Source organism: Lissotriton vulgaris, chromosome 12, assembly GCF_964263255.1.
Source record: "Lissotriton vulgaris chromosome 12, aLisVul1.2, whole genome shotgun sequence".
Lineage (NCBI taxonomy): Eukaryota > Metazoa > Chordata > Amphibia > Caudata > Salamandridae > Lissotriton > Lissotriton vulgaris.
In genome coordinates this window covers 448,946,775-448,963,083 of record NC_141700.1, presented here as the reverse complement: position 1 = coordinate 448,963,083, position 16,309 = coordinate 448,946,775, and the positions used below count along the sequence as shown (strand labels likewise).

The 16,309-nt window shown below is 45.5% G+C and overlaps 1 protein-coding gene across 1 annotated transcript in view; it reads left to right on the top strand.

Annotated features, from left to right (window-relative positions):
- The window catches only part of TPPP3 (tubulin polymerization promoting protein family member 3), a 216,888-nt gene extending 205,255 nt beyond the window's left edge, over nucleotides 1-11,633 (top strand). The window contains exon 4 of the mRNA XM_086945204.1: nucleotides 7,432-11,633. Coding sequence (XP_086801330.1) covers nucleotides 7,432-7,620 — 189 coding nt within the window. The 3' untranslated portion in view covers nucleotides 7,621-11,633. The remainder of the gene's footprint in view (nucleotides 1-7,431) is intronic.
- The last annotated feature ends 4,676 nt before the right edge of the window (nucleotides 11,634-16,309 follow it).

Below are 16,309 nucleotides of genomic sequence, written 5' to 3'. Positions count from 1 at the left end.
TGATCCTACTAGCCATATAGTTTTTTAATATCCAGTTAGTCCTCACCTCCCATCAGCTGGATCTCCCCTGCAACCAGTCAAACCAAGCCACCCACTGGCCAATATTTGTATCCCACAAGAAAGACCATCTCCCAACAAAGGTTCCTCAAGCACATACCTTACCACTCACCAGCCAGACCTTATCTCCCATCAGCTAAACTGGACATCCCACCATCCTGCCCTGCCCACCAATTATACATGTCTTCCCTCCCTCAGGCATTGCCTTACCTCCCACAAGACAGAACTTAGCTGCCACCAGAAGGACCTCACCTTCCACCATAAGGACCTCATCTCCCACCACAAAAAGGACCCTAGGTTTTACCAAAATGGCCTTGTCTTTAATCAGAAGGATCACAGCTTGAGCATTAAGGAGGCCCCAGCCAGACTTTGTCATCAACCAGCCAGACCTTCCATTCCATCAGCTAACCCCTAGTTCCCTCTGGCAAGACCTCACCTCTAACAGGGCAGACATCAGCTCTCATGAGAAGGACCTCAACTTCCACCAAAACGAGCACAGCTTCAGGTATTCAGGATGAATCAGCCAGAACTCACCATCCAGCATTCTGAGCTTGTCCACCACCAACCAGTCCTCACTTCTCACCAGCCATACCTTGCCTCTAACCAGCCAAATTTCACATACCACAAGAATTGTCTTACCATCCACAAGACACACCTCAGCTCCCACTAGAAGGACCTCAGCTTTCACCAGAAGGACCTCGGCTTCCACCATAAGAACTTGGGCTTTACATCTTTAGCTGGCACCAGCCAAACCTCACCTATGACCAACAAGACCTCACCACCCACCACTCAGACCTTGTCTCCCACCACAGGATTCAGCTATCCTGAGGACTGTCCAGGCCTTATATCCTACTAGCCAGGCCTTGTAATCCTTCAGCCAGGCCTCGTCTCCCACCAGGAGGACCTCATGGTCCATCACTTGAATCAATAACCCACTAATTAAACCACCGAACCAGAAGATCCAAGGGTTGGGCCTCATGACCAAGTTTCTGACGTTGGTACCTTTTAACTACACCTAATAACTCAATGGCTGTATCTCAGACAGCACCCTACCAAACCACAGAAGCATATCAGCCAGAAGCTGGCTCCTACCAGATGAGCCTATGGGCCTACCTACTAGACCTCATGTGTTACTTGACAGGCCACATGATTCCCCAGCCAGAAATCAGATCTCACATCTATACATGATGGTGGTTCCTAAAACTGTCTCTATACTCAACAAATAGACTTCATTTCCCACCAGCTACATCACAGAGCCCAGCAGCAAGACCTCAGCTTCCACCAGTTTAGTGTTCACAAGCTGAGCTTCAGCTCCCATAAACTGTCCTCTGTCTCCACCAGCTGATCTCAGCTCACTTTAATCAGACATTAGCTCCCACTGAAAATACCTCAAGAGCCAACCGCCCAAAACCTGGATCAGCCATCCAGCTCCCATGACCCACAAGCTGAATCAATCACAGGACAATAAGACCAACCAGGTGAACTCACCACCTAGAAAAAACAAACCACTAGAAACAGACTTGGCTGGACTCAAGGTCACACATGTCTGATCTCAGGACCCACTTGTAAGACGTCAGGGCCTATGTGTTGGACCTCAGAACCCACATGTCGGGCTTCAGGACCAATTCCAGGACTCACCAGTCAGGGAGCTGTATCACTTGCCAGACATGGGGCCCCTCAGCCAGACATAAGGTCCCACCATCCAGGCATAATGACCCACCAGTGAAACTGAAGGGCTGGACACTGACTCACCATGAAGGTTTACAGGTAGAAAAAAAAAATTCTCTTTTCCTCTTGCACCAGGCTACCAACTACACCAAAACGTATACCCAGATTAGGAAAGCACTTCACTGCCATTCAATAGGATGTATGGCCCTGCTGTGTTTTGATACGCTGAAGTCAAAAGTAGAGCAATCAAAATCTGTCACTGGGAAGATTGAGTTGCCTTTCCTATGCTTTCCATGTTATGCTTTTCTCCCAAAGGACAAGAAAGGCTGACTACTCAGCCCACAATAGTTTATAAAAGAAAATCTGCTGTGAGTATTAGCTACTTTTAGTTTGGCTACTCTCTCTGTCTGAATGCAAACCAGCACACGACCTACAATGACTACAATATAGACACCCTTTACCACAATCACCCAAAGCAACTCAAATACCCCATATCCAGGCTTTGGTCCGACATCTGGGTTTTGGTCAGACATCCAAAAGCAACATATAGTGCACAATTACACTACATACCATTGTTTCAATCTATCTCAACTAAGAATAGACATACTCAAATGGCAGACACTTGTAAAGGAGCATAAGATCCTCTTCTCTGATGATGACGATTGCCCCTGTGAATGACAGATCTGAATAACTAACAATCCCTCCTGGGACTGCCGTTTGAGTCCTTCCCCTGCCTATCCCTACTGGCTTGTATTCAGGTGTCAAACCTCTCCCTGTGTTGAATTGCATGGACTTGAAATAATTGATTATATGACAGTGACTGTCTTCCTGACTGCAAATCCTGCCTGACAACCTCACTATGGGGTCCATCAGGATGGCGGTCGGAAAATCACTCCGACCACCATGGTAGCGGGAAAACACCACCCGCTAGGACCGCGGCATAACCGCCAGGCCAATTAGTATGCTCCGCAGTCGAAATCCAACCGCGGCGATCGGATCACGGTATTTAACATTGTGGCAGTTGCTGCTGCCAGCAGTACCGCCGCGATGTCCAAAAAAGCATGTCCTGCATATCCCTGCACTGGGTGGCAGGCACTCCGCAGTGCCTGCCACCTGGTACAGGGACATGTAGGGGGGTACCCCCAGTGCAGCCACACACCCCCAAAACACATTGGGGGCCCGCAATGGGCCCCCGGAGACATTCTCCACATACCTTTCCATGGCGGTTCCACCGCCGTGGAAAGGCCGGTTACCGCCAGCATCCTAATCATGCTGGTGGAGCCTGGCCCTGCACCGGACCCATTTTAGCGGTCCCGCTCCGCCCGCTAGGCAAGTGTGCAGACTGCTACTGCTGGAAAAGTGGAGGGCGGACAATCTCACCGCTGCGGTGGTCACCGCCATGCTAATGGGACTGACGGTTTTCTGGGTTGCAATCACGAGTAGATGACCGCTGCCCTAATAGACCCCTAAGACTCCGTTACAGGCTCACTTCCAAACAGTTTGTTGTTCGGTGGTAACTTTATAAATAAATAAATTTTACGCTTGAATGCAAATATTACCGATTTTGATGCCCTATATGTATCAACCCTTCCGCTTAGCATCTGATAACTGTTGACTGGATAGACTCTTCTGTAACAAATGAGTCAACCTGTTAATATGGAGATGTAACAACATTAATTTTTTGCAAAAAGAAAAAACAATAAAATTGATTTAAAAAATACTGCTTTTGGGTGTGTTTAATTTTGCACTACATATTCTGCTTTTATTCTTCTTATTTGCAACCACTCTATCTCTTTCATATGAAGGAGCAAGACGGTTTAAGCAAGTAGTGGGATGGGTAATAATGTGAGTATATATTAGAAAAAATAAAATGCCTTCTGCCATATGTTAAAATGATATTGCAAGTCACTTTGGAGTTTCATAACCTTATAAAGAATCTTGGCCTTCAGCTTCATTCTTTTATATGCTCACAGAACTTCTTGGTAACTTGCAATAGCTTTATAATTTATGGCAGGGGATACTTTACCCCTTAAATAGTTTACATGACAAGGTATCAAAGCCATATAATTTGCAATGTACAGCCAAATCAAATGCACTTTCATGATCAACACCAAAACACACCTTAGAAACAAACTCACAATATTAGCAGAAACATATTACATTCTCAGACGTGCAACACTGTGTCATTAACAACGATCTGGCTTTAGGTGCTATGTATAGTGGCCAGGCCAAGGACAAAGGATCCTCCTTCCACTAAAGAGAAAAACAGAAAGTTTATTAGAAGATCCCCTGAAAAGCACAGAACACCTTCAGATCATCTTCCCATTTTACTTTAACAATATGTGACAAAAAATAAATCATTAGACTGTATAAACTCTCTACTAAACACACGTAACCAATAATAAACAAAACAAAAGACACTATGAAATTATGATTTCTCTAATTGGAATCACGGCGTTCTTAGATCAGCACAAAGGATGAAAAACAATTCAAATTGTCCACTAGACTAAGCAGGCTTGCATCACGTATCCACGAGTTTCAATTTGAAGTGCATTACCTACTAGGTCACAAAAATGCATGAGCAGGTTATCTTTCCAGATTTCACATAAAAGATGATAGGGATGAAACTGATGATGTGTCGCAAACCTGTATTATCGCGAGTGTGGACATGAAGGAGAAAAAGGGCAGAGATGTCTGAGTGGGTTAGGGAATAAGCCAACTACAATGTATTATGTGACGTAAAGCAGTTAGCTAAACATGGGTTGCCTAGAGAGAATTCTCTTAGCATTTCAATGCAACACTTTTGAAAAATCAAAGAGGAACTATTAGTTGCGGATGGGTTGCACTGCAGAAAGTTCTTGATTATACCCCAGACCAAGTTAAAATGAAATATTTTTGCACAGGCTCATCACTGTTATTTGCGGTGTACGTTGATAAAGATGTAGGCTAAGGCAAAGGTCCTTGTAGACAGCCGTGACAATGATGTTGACATATATGCTCAGTCTTGTAATATCTGCAGTATGACCGATAAGGCTATTAAGACATATGGCGGAACAACTTGGAACTTTTGATAATCTAATTTCTGCATCACACACATTTGAAATGAGCTTCATGGGACCATTCAACAGACTGGACAAAGAGTAATTGTACATTATTTCTGTCACTGATTGCTTTCTAATTGGTTTGTGTTGAGTGTCGCAGAAGAGCCAACCACCAAAAAAGTTGTATAATTCTTAAAAGGTACATTTCACATCATCTGGTAAGCACATTTTGAGAGTGACACTGGTGTTAAACATAAAATAATGTAATTATACTATCCTCAAGCTAACGGCAGGCAGAAAGAACCAACTGTATTTTCAAAAATTCTGTTCAATGGGTGCTAGCTAATAAGTATGAGTTGCATGAGGATTTTCAATCTATGATTTGGGCACATGCGGCAACACCTTATTCTGCAACACACAAGACCCGGATTTTCCTTTTATGGGGGGGTTGTTTTCTTCCATACTTTGCCCAGCATGGATGCCCTTGTGGTATGAATGAAGCAATAGGGATTTGTATATCAAGGACAGAAGAAGATCTGTATCCAGCTACATCAAAAATAATCAAACAAAGGTTTCATGATTCACATAACAGCTGTCACCCAACTTCATGGTATGAGACATAGTTGAAATTCATAATCCTCACTATAAACAAAAATAATATTTATAGACCCCTTCTGGGTAATGAAAATGTGGAAGAATTCTGTGTGTACACATGATGACAAGTGGTGGAACTATAACAGAATAGCAAGTTTCCAACTGAGGAAAATTTAAAGGAGAAGGAAGATGATGATATTTGGTATGATTCTGTTGAGGATGAGTGTAGACAGATTGTTTAAGCAAGGGGGGTGAACGATAAGTGTGTGCATGTCTCTGATGTTAGACAGTGTCCTTCAACAGAGTGTGCATCTGGACATTGTAAATCTACAACCAGTATTAAGTTCAATAGTACTGTACTGGACTCTCCTATATTGATTGAAAGTTCTCCAACTACACTTATGGTGATAGAATGATAGTCATACCCAAGAGACTTCAAAGTTATGTTCTGGACAGCCTATGTCCTATAATTCCATGATTTTCCAGTAGGTAGTTGAACAAACATATCCTTACTTGTACTTTTATTGTCAGCTACACTTTTGTTTTGTTTTTATTTCTCATTATTTGCTGCTGTTGTTTTGTGAAGAAGAATGATGTGGATCCATGTCACAGTATATTGGCCAAACATCTGCACCTGCTATAATGTGTGAGCCCCTAGGATACTGAAATGTTTATATGGACCTGTATGAGATGGTTGTGGCACCACCAGTTGACACGTCTAGGGCTTTAAGTGAGATGGGTCCCTCCAGGTCTCAGACCAGGTAGTAATTAGAAAATGGACATTGAAGTGGGTGCATGTTGGGCCATATATTCATGTCCTTAACTGTAATGGCAAAAACATTGATCAATTTTTGATCAATGAATGTCACAAATTTTAAAATAATCCATGTCAGCGTTTTAGTTCCTACTCATATTTCACGTTATTCTTATTCTTGCATTACCTAATGGCATTGCTATTAAATAGAGCATACTATGAACTTAGTTGCCTCCATATATTCATTACGGGCCACGATTGGCAGGTCTGGAGTTGAGACAGTGCGAGTTTCTCACAGTGCCTGTCAGTGGGTCAGAAAGGTGGTCAGAATTCATGATCACCCAATCCTTGCCTATCTGCAGAGCCCACAGAGCAAAGAGCAATAGTCATATAATCCAGTTGCAATTGTGATTCTGTGTGTGAATGACATATACAGTTATCAAAATATTAATGACAAGGTGAAAATAATAGAAAATGCTGTGCTTACATGTAAGTAGGTATGTTAGGTGTTGGGGTAGTGAAGTGAGGGAGATGCAAGGTAGTGCATTCAGGAAAGAGTGAAAAGAGGGTGCTGAAGAGGAAAGAGATGAGGTGCAAGATATGAGGTTCACTGAGAGGTGGAGAAAAAAAGGCATACACGCCTAAGATAGACTGAACATAACAGGAGTTAATAAAACACACAGAAAACCAGTAACCCTTTCACAGGCCTCAGTAGTGTTTAATTCACAGTTTAACAATTTCAGAATTGAAAGATTTTCAGTATTGATTATTTGCCCAGCCGCGGCCGCGGCCGCTGCAGGTAAGAGCGGTGGGGTGGTAGGGCTGGCTGGAGAGGGATTTCGCGAGATGACCACAAGGGAAAATTAAATAAAGAATGAATTTTCCCTCTTGGTCGTCTATCGAAATCCCCCCAGCCAGCCCCACCTCTCTTACCTGCAGCGGCCACGGCTGCATTTGCAACTAAGTCACTGTTGTTCCTCGTTTATCTTAAACAGCTAGCAATCTCAGACAAAGCCAATAGCCTTGACAGGTTTTAGGTGTATTCCAGTTGTTGTGTTACATACCTGGATGCAATAACAGAGAGGAACCAAAATACTGGTTGGCTGGCACACTATGGGAGTCACAGAGATATAGTTTATATATTTTGGCCACACCCTCAATTACAGAGGCCCTTCTCCCCACACAAACACACTTTTTTCAACCCACTTAAAGCCCTGGTCATGCGCTGTTTTCGCATTGCTATGCTGTTGCCGAGTCGTGACGTAGAAGAGCGCTGCCTTGCTCTCGTCTCACTTGTGTTTGTTTGCCTCCCCACAGAAAGCCACCAGCGCAAAGACGGTGGAGCGGCTGACGGACCCCAGCAAGTACACTGGCTCACACAAGGAGCGCTTTGATGAGACTGGCAAGGGCAGAGGCAAGAGTGGGCGTGAGACCATGGTGGAGAACACTGGCTACGTGGGGGCCTACAAGAACGCTGGAACCTACGACGCCAAAGTCAAGAAATAGACATTTTGAGCAGCAGCAGTATAAACCCACAGCCCAGAGGACTTCGAAAGGGACCCCGACTCTCCCTGCAGAATCCCATCAACCCCGGCCACTAACGGTTTCATATCTCATCGCAAAATCAAGCAGTACTAATAGTGATTTCGGGGTCTGGGCTTCAACATGGGACCCTTTGGCTTTCATATTGTAAATTCCCAGCTGTCTTTGCTTCTGTATAGGAATGCTCTTCCCTTTGAAGCAGGAGTCATTTTAGGCCCATAGTCTTCCGTTCAGACTCTACCGATTACGAAAGGATTGCTGACGCTAATGGTGTGAAAACTGTCTGTGATGCTTCACCAAAGGTGCTTAGATTTGCTAGGAGAAGGTTAGACACCGTTGGAGTCTCCACCACAAAAATGATGGTCTGTGAATGACAACGTGAGCATTCTTGGCAGCATATGTCGACTCAGGTCTCTTCTTCAAAAGGCTCCGAGGTGCAACTCTCATCTCACCGGTATCACACTTGTGATAGCTAACAGTTCTTAGTCGCTGGCTAAAATTCTTGCTAAAGGCAGGGAGCTGTTTGATCTGTCGTGTAAGAGTGCATTGTGACATGTATGACACAATGCAGAATTTGCAATAAAAACTGTGGTATAGCAGCATCTAAAAATAATCATCATCAAACTGGCTTGCTGGAAGCCTCGGCAAAGAGACCAAAGATAGAAGGTGCATGAATCTGAAATTTCCTATCACTAGCGTTTTCTAGAGTTTTTGATTTACCAGGTTTAGAGGATCACACAGGATGTTCCATTGCACACAATTGCCTGTACTGTTGGCAAATTTGGCCCGTCCATATGAGCCTTTTGAAGCACGCCTGGGGCACTTATATTAGCCTGTACTGATAAAAGCCCCTCTGTAATTGTTGATCCCCTCCAGTCATCCTGTGATCAAACCAAATAGCCCCCGAAAATGTAGTCGAGCATCCAAATAGGAGGAATTTGCCTGACAACCTTTACCCTATAAGCAGGAAACATAGGGTTTTCTCATGATGGGCTGTGCAGGTTCTGTGTATAGTCGAGCACACGTTTTATTCGCCTGCAGTGCATAAAGCAAATTAATTTAACTCTATATTTCTCTGATTTAGTTCTTTATTTTCAGGCAGCACAGCTCTGGTGCAAAAAGAGGCAAACCTTCCTCACTATTTCTGCGCCCTACAGGCTGAAATAAAAGTTCTAACTCGGAGAACTTTCCGGACAGATTTAACAGTTTATCACGCAGCGCAGTGCAGCAGCCATAAATACTGCGCTGCGTGAGTAGAAGAGAGCAGTGGGCTTATTTACAAGCTGCTTGCGACACTGGTGCGTCATGTTTTCACATATAAAAAGTGATGCACCGGCAGCGCAAGGGTCTTGTAAATAATCCCCCAGGAGAGTACCATATTTACAGAACTATGGCACTTTTCTCCTCTCTCCCTAGTGCCAGAACAGAAATGTGCGGCTGCACGACACGGACACACCTTTGCACCATAGTGTAAGGGTGTCTGCATGAGTCTAGCACAGATTCCAGTAAAAAATGCTATGGTTAGACTAACTTTAAACCTTTTTTACCACCTTGTAAGTGTGCTGTACAGTGCAGCACACATGTAAAGTCAGAAAAGAAAGGAGAAATTAAATCATTTCTCCTTCATAGCACCTATCTGAAATTGGCGGTATTTTCTGACACTAAACCTGGGAATGCCCATGCACCACCCATGGTATGCCGCCAGGGGCGGCTTCTCCACTACGGCGGAGGAGCATCCTCCCACTGCTTTTAAGCAATGAGTAACATAACATGACAATAACTTTAAATTTGTTTTTATTACATTTTGTACATTGATATCTTTATAAACAGTACAGTCAATCTCTCCATCAGTGTTTGCTTGTACACATCACATATTACGGTAAACACCTCAATCTCATCATGGCTAATTATAGTAGAGATACATCACTTGACAGTAATCCCTTTATTCTCCCTCCCTCCCTTTGCCGATATCTTGTGCCCACCTCACCCCGATCTCATCTCAGCAGTGGTCACGGGCTAGTCTCAAGGGTCACATCACTCTGTGGAGGTTCGCACACATTCCCCCTAAATTCATTCCATCTTCCCCATATTTTGGACCATTTTTTAGGACATCCTCTATGGATGTATATTGCCCTCTCAGCCACCATCACGACATCCATATCCCTTTCCCATTGTTGGAGCGTAGGGAGCACTTCAGAACCCCAATTCCTGGCTATGTTCCTTTTGGCAATCGTCATCCCTAACGTAGCCCAGTTCTGTAGTTCAAATCTGTAGGCTCCCGAGCATTCAGGAGGCATTTTTTGGGGATCTAGTGGAATTTCAGCCCCCCCACCTCGGACATCGTATTCAGCACCCTTTCCCAGTAGAATTGTATGTGTGGGCATTCTCATATTAAATGGTAAAATGTACCTATGTGACCGCAGTTTCTAAGGCACAGTGAGTCAGGTGCGTGACAAAGTTTCTGCAGTGTAGTGCGCGAGTAATATATCCAGTGAAGCACCTTGAGTTGAATTATTTTAAGCCTAGATGGGATCGCTGCTTCCCGGGCCGCCGCCAACGCGTCCATCCAATCTGAGTCTTTCATGTCCCCAATTTCCACTTGCCACAGCTCCCTCAGTGGTACCATGGGGTCTAGTTGGTTGTTTATCAATTTACGATATGTCTGGGAAATGGCCTTTCTTTCCATATGTTCCGTGCGGATTCTGTCCTCTAGAGGTGAGGTCTCTGCTAACTGAGTGTCTGGGGGATAGCACTTTGGAGTGCGTGTCTGATTGTATATATAGAGTTCCGACGCTGCCATCCCGTATTTTCCCCTCAGTTTTGCAAAGGACAGAATCTCTCCTTTTACCCCTAAATCTCCTATTTTGGAGATGCCAATGAGGTCCCATTGTTTGAAACCCTTAGTATTGGTCAATGTGCCCAAGCGTCGGGTCTCCCAGAGGGGGGTGGCCTGGGTCATTACTCCCTCCCATCCCAGTGCCCTTTGTGCTGAACATGACAATAACTTTAGAGTTATTGTCATTTTATGTTTTGTGTCCTGCTGCTTTGGTGGGTGGGTCAGCTCTGCTCTCCAAGCTGGGCAGGGGAGGAGTGGTTTGCCCGCTCCTAAGTGTGCAATGACTGTTTGGTCGGCCCTCTCGGGCGCCCAAACTAGTCATGCGCACTTCCCTGTTCTCCATGCAGGCTGCATTACAGCCTGTATGGAGATCATGTCCACCCCTCCAGCCTCTGGCTGAGTGCTGTGTCACAGCGCTCAGACCAATCACAACATGCATTGCAGGCTGCCTTCTTCCTGTTCCTGTCGGAGGCAGGAGAGCAGGAGCAGAGAAGATGCAGGAACTGGCCTTGAGGTAAGTTTATTTACTTTTTTATTTCCGATCTCCCTTCCCCCGTGTGTCAATAGTCCCCACGCCCGACCTGCATCCGCGAGCCATGCCAGCCGTGACTGTATGCCCCCTTGGCACTAAGTAATGCAAAGCAGCGCATAACTTATTTTCCAGCGTAAAACAGGTTTTACGCTAGAAAGTAAATAGGTGAAACTAGATTTAGCGTATTGTGTCACTTTTGTGATGTAAACACTGTTTTAAATCTTAGAAAATAGACCCCTTTGTGTTAAATTAATTCACCCTATGCACTGCAGGTGAATAAAAACAAACGTTCGCCTTTGCTAGAGTCAGCAAAGCACCTCATGATAGGGCTCAGAGTGCCACACCGGGTATTCACCGTACGGGGTGCATCAGACATTACAGCTAGATTTATGAAGTCTGGGATGGGCTGGCCCTAAAGGAAAGAGAACAGGTCAGGCATCTTTCCGACTCTCATTGAGGGTTAGTCATTGACTGCGCTATAGTGTTGACCTAATGCTGTTTCTGCAGGCAAATAGTAGCAGAGCTAATTGTTAATAAAATGAATGACGCTTCTTATGTGTATGCCAATGGTGAATTCGTAATTAACAATAAATTTATTAAAAAAAAAAATGGTCTTGTATTTTAATGAGGAAAGGGTGCCATTCATATTTTGAGAATTACCAAAATGTGCAATGAAGAAAAAAAATTAGTTTGTAACGCGTTCCACCCATGTTATCCTAGTCAGGACTTTTGAGTGCATTTACCTGACAGAGGTGAAGCGAGAACATTGAGGTCTCTGGGTGGGCCACAGAAAGAGGAGGTGTGTCTAGGTAAGTTCCATTGGTAACCCTTCAAAAAAGCATTCAAACACCTGGACCAAACTATCTCTGCTGTCTGTAACCAAGTACACAACTTCCTGGCAGCCAGTTCTAAGGACTGCAGGGTGTTGTTGGGAAAACTGTAACAATAAGCATGCACTAGAGAAGGTGGCAGCACTGACTCCCCCTGGCTCCTTGTATCGTATTGTACTGTAATTGCATTTATAATGCTTAATACCCCATATTATGTTTTGAAGAGCTTTACGGCAGCTAGTGCACTGCTCTGAAGGCCAAGGATGGTAGGTATTCCAGTGGTAATTAATTATTGTTGCAAATGTCTTGGTTATTGGGTTAGTCTTGTGCTCTGAGGAAACTGAAGTATTTCCTCCATTTTCAAGTGATGTATTACGTTAATAGGAGGGAGGTATAATTATAAGAGCAGGTTAATGTAAGTGGAAAGAGAAGGGTAAGGAAATTGGATGGAGGAGGCAAACACTGGTTTAGCAAGGTAAAGTTCAACAAAATGTTTCTATTACAAACCTGTAATCACATTACTCTGAGTCCTACTCTCGCTTATCTTGTAATACAAACTGAGGGCATTGTGCCTCATAGACACACCCCCTACCAAAATAAAAAGGCACATCCCCCTCAACAACACCTGTACATACCAAGCCACCATAGACTCAGTTAGCAAAGCCCCTGGGAGGGAGGGCGAGCCGTAATGGAGATAAGCGAGAGTAGGACTAGGAGTAATGCGATTACTGGTAAGTAATAGAAACATTACCTCCAGATCCCGCTCGCTTATCTCCATTACTCAATGAGATATACCAAGCGAAAGAAAAACCAGGCCAATTGTCCAATCAACAGCCTAGAACATCAGAACAAGAAGAACAAATGAAGGGCAAACAAACAGGAAAGACCGGTCATCCCAACACAGCAGACCGATACCCGGACATAAGCCTGGTCCCAAAAATGGGAAAGAAAAAAGACCAATTAATCAAAAAGAGACTAGCTAAGAATGGGGTTGACATGATATTTATATTTTAAGGATCATAGTGACTCAGTTTTGTTTTGTCAAGGGGTGGTGGCACCTATTGGGTGTCCTTTAAAAGCCCTCACCCACCAACCTAGTTGGTGGCATGCTTCATCATCGGGCCCACCCAGTGACACCTAGCGTGTCCCGGGTGTGCTACGACGCCTGGTTACAGCGGAGCAGGTATGTCACTGTGTGTGCGGTGAAGGGTGATAAGTTTGTGAGTTTAAAACGGCTTGGCGGGGGTCCCAGTACCCAGAGGGTAAAGACACTTTATTACCTGGGCCTCCGTCAGCGGTTAAAAATAAGGCTGTGGGACGTTAGAGGCGAGTTACGACCTCCCACGTCCTTTAGAGTGTCAACATGTTTCAGCCAGTGCCTTATCAATATGCTGGCTTTCTTCAGGACTGATAAAAAGGGTGTGTGCAATTAAAACTAGTGGGTGTGTAGTGCAGGCTATGTGTCTACACGCCCTAAAGTGTATCTAAGTGTGAGAGGGGGGGATTCCCTTCTCAAGATCACGCTAGTTTTAAGTTGTTTTCTCTTCAAGGTTATTGAAGTGGCAAGGGGTTGGCCAGGATTTCTGGCCAGCGCCGGCTTTGGACCGGTTCTGCGAAGGAGGCACAACAGGTCCAAAGCCGGCGCTGGCCAGAAATCCTGGCTAACCCCTTGCCACTTCAATAACCTTGAAGAGAAAACAACTTAAAACTAGCGTGATCTTGAGAAGGGAATCCCCCCTCTCACACTTAGATACACTTTAGGGCGTGTAGACACATAGCCTGCACTACACACCCACTAGTTTTAATTGCACACACCTTTTTATCAGTCCTGAAGAAAGCCAGCATATTGATAAGGCACTGGCTGAAACATGTTGACACTCTAAAGGACGTGGGAGGTCGTAACTCGCCTCTAACGTCCCACAGCCTTATTTTTAACCGCTGACGGAGGCCCAGGTAATAAAGTGTCTTTACCCTCTGGGTACTGGGACCCCCGCCAAGCCGTTTTAAACTCACAAACTTATCACCCTTCACCGCACACACAGTGACATACCTGCTCCGCTGTAACCAGGCGTCGTAGCACACCCGGGACACGCTAGGTGTCACTGGGTGGGCCCGATGATGAAGCATGCCACCAACTAGGTTGGTGGGTGAGGGCTTTTAAAGGACACCCAATAGGTGCCACCACCCCTTGACAAAACAAAACTGAGTCACTATGATCCTTAAAATATAAATATCATGTCAACCCCATTCTTAGCTAGTCTCTTTTTGATTAATTGACATATAAACCGGGGATCTGGACTAGCTATCTGGTCCTCTCTCTCCCTCTTGATACACGTACGTAAAGAAAAAAGACCAACAAGACAACAAGCTGAGAACCCGGTAGCCTGCAAGCCGACTGAACCGTCAACCTGAAAAACAAAGCAGAACCAAAAGGTGCAATCCCCACAACAAAAGAAACAGCAGGGAAAACCAGAGAGACCCTAAAACCAGAGAGAAAGCTCCAAGAGGAACATATACGTTGAGGGAGGGCCCAACCAGAACCAGACCGGCCCACAGACCCCAGCAAGGGGACTGCAAAGCCCCAAAGGCCAGCCTGAAGAGCCAGAGGCAGAAATGAAAAAGGAACCATGCGTGCACAAGCTCACCAAGCCTCAACCAACAGCCAATGAAGACTATAAAAAGACCAGGCAGACCCTCAAAGGGTGCTCGCACAGAGGAGGAGAATGAAGCTGAAAGACCATGGCACCGTCAGCCACCACGTTCCCTCCGGAAGACTCCAAACCAGGAAAACGCCCAAGAGGGCACCAAAAGAAAAGGAAACCAAAGGGTCACAGATATCAATGGAACCGGAGACCCCAGATTTTCAATCTTGGCAAGATGGCTGCCGTGAGGTTGTGGTGAGCAGTCGCACCAAGCCACTCTCCCTCCCACAGACTTGCTGATTGAACGCTGAGAAGGATGCTGTGCTACCCCCGATGGCCTTAATGCTCTGAATTCAGGCAGGATTAACGGTGCGCAAACATACGAAGAAACAGCTACCGTTCAGGCTAGGCTTGACCTGGTTAAAAGAAAAACTCTCCTGCTGGGTTATCGGTCTGCGGGAAAAACACCAATCGGCAAAGATGGCCCCCCTGCCCCCGAGGCAAGAGAAGATGAAAACACAGACGGACCCTGGTACAGCAAGATCAAGCACGGTTAACATCGGAGGCAGCAAGGAGGCTGGCAGCGATGAAGCCGGGCCCCCACAGCGTGCACCGGGAGCAATCTGTAAAACTACAATCCCTATTGTCAAAGGAAAAAAAACAGAGACACGAGGGAAAGAAAAAGTGCAGGCTGAACAAGTCAGCCCTATCAATGATCGGACCGGCTCTGCTGCAAAACAAAAACAGTGGAAAGCGAGCGAAAAGACAATAAACAAGGACACTGGTTTAAGACAGCCTACCTTGGTTGAGGTTTTTACTCTCAAACCTACTGCACAAGCCGATGGAAAGCCGATCCAGAACAGAAACGTCCTCGAGGACACTGCAGACGCTCAGAACGTAGAAACTATGGTTGCCAGGCAACACTCTGTCTCAGACCCCGATCGCGGCTCTGGTAGCAGTGCACCTTCAAATAGGGAGACTGCAACAACAGATCCAGACTAAGATGAGAAAGCCACTGCTGCGGGGCGGGCAAACTCCGCTGAGTCAGGAGCAGGAGTGGAGAATACCACGGCAGGGAGCGTAGACATGATGGAGGCCCTTTGTTGGTTGAGGCTGAGCTTAAATCACCACGGCAGGCTTGGAGCACCTGGGGTAGCAATGTCAGCCTGGCAAGGAGAGGCAATGGTGGTTCAGGCGAAGGGGAACGCTTCTTCTCCCCCTATGAGGATACAGACACAACTCAAACTAGTGAAGTCAGCTCGGAGGAGGGGTCAGTCTCTGGGTCTAGTACATCAGGCAAACAAAGTACGCAAAAGAAGAGATGGCCCAGACTAAAGAGACATGGCTCGGGGTCGGGCCCCCTATAGACCCTGGGAATAAGCTGGTATGGGACTACTCTGCTACTTCACAGTCTTACCAGGAAGACAATAATCCTCTGGAGGTATCTGAAAAAACTCTGCTCAATCCCGCCCCCCTCCAGGCCCCCTTTGACTTATTATTCAGCACATTTAAGCAGATGCAGGGGGAGGCAAGGACGGAAAGTCGCAGGGCAAGGCAAGCCACAAAAAAAATTCATAATACACTGAGGAAAGTTAATAAACTATACAATGAGATTGCCGACAGAGTCACAGAGGTAGAGGAGAGAACAGGGAAATTGGAGGAGGACATGGGTGCCTGGCAGGAGTTCAAAGAAACACAAGAGAAGCTAATGGAGGACTTGCAGTGGAAACTCGAAGACTTTGAAAATCGCCAGAGGCGTAATAACATCCGTCTTCTGGGTGTGGCAGAAGGGTCAGAGGGCCAGGACATCATG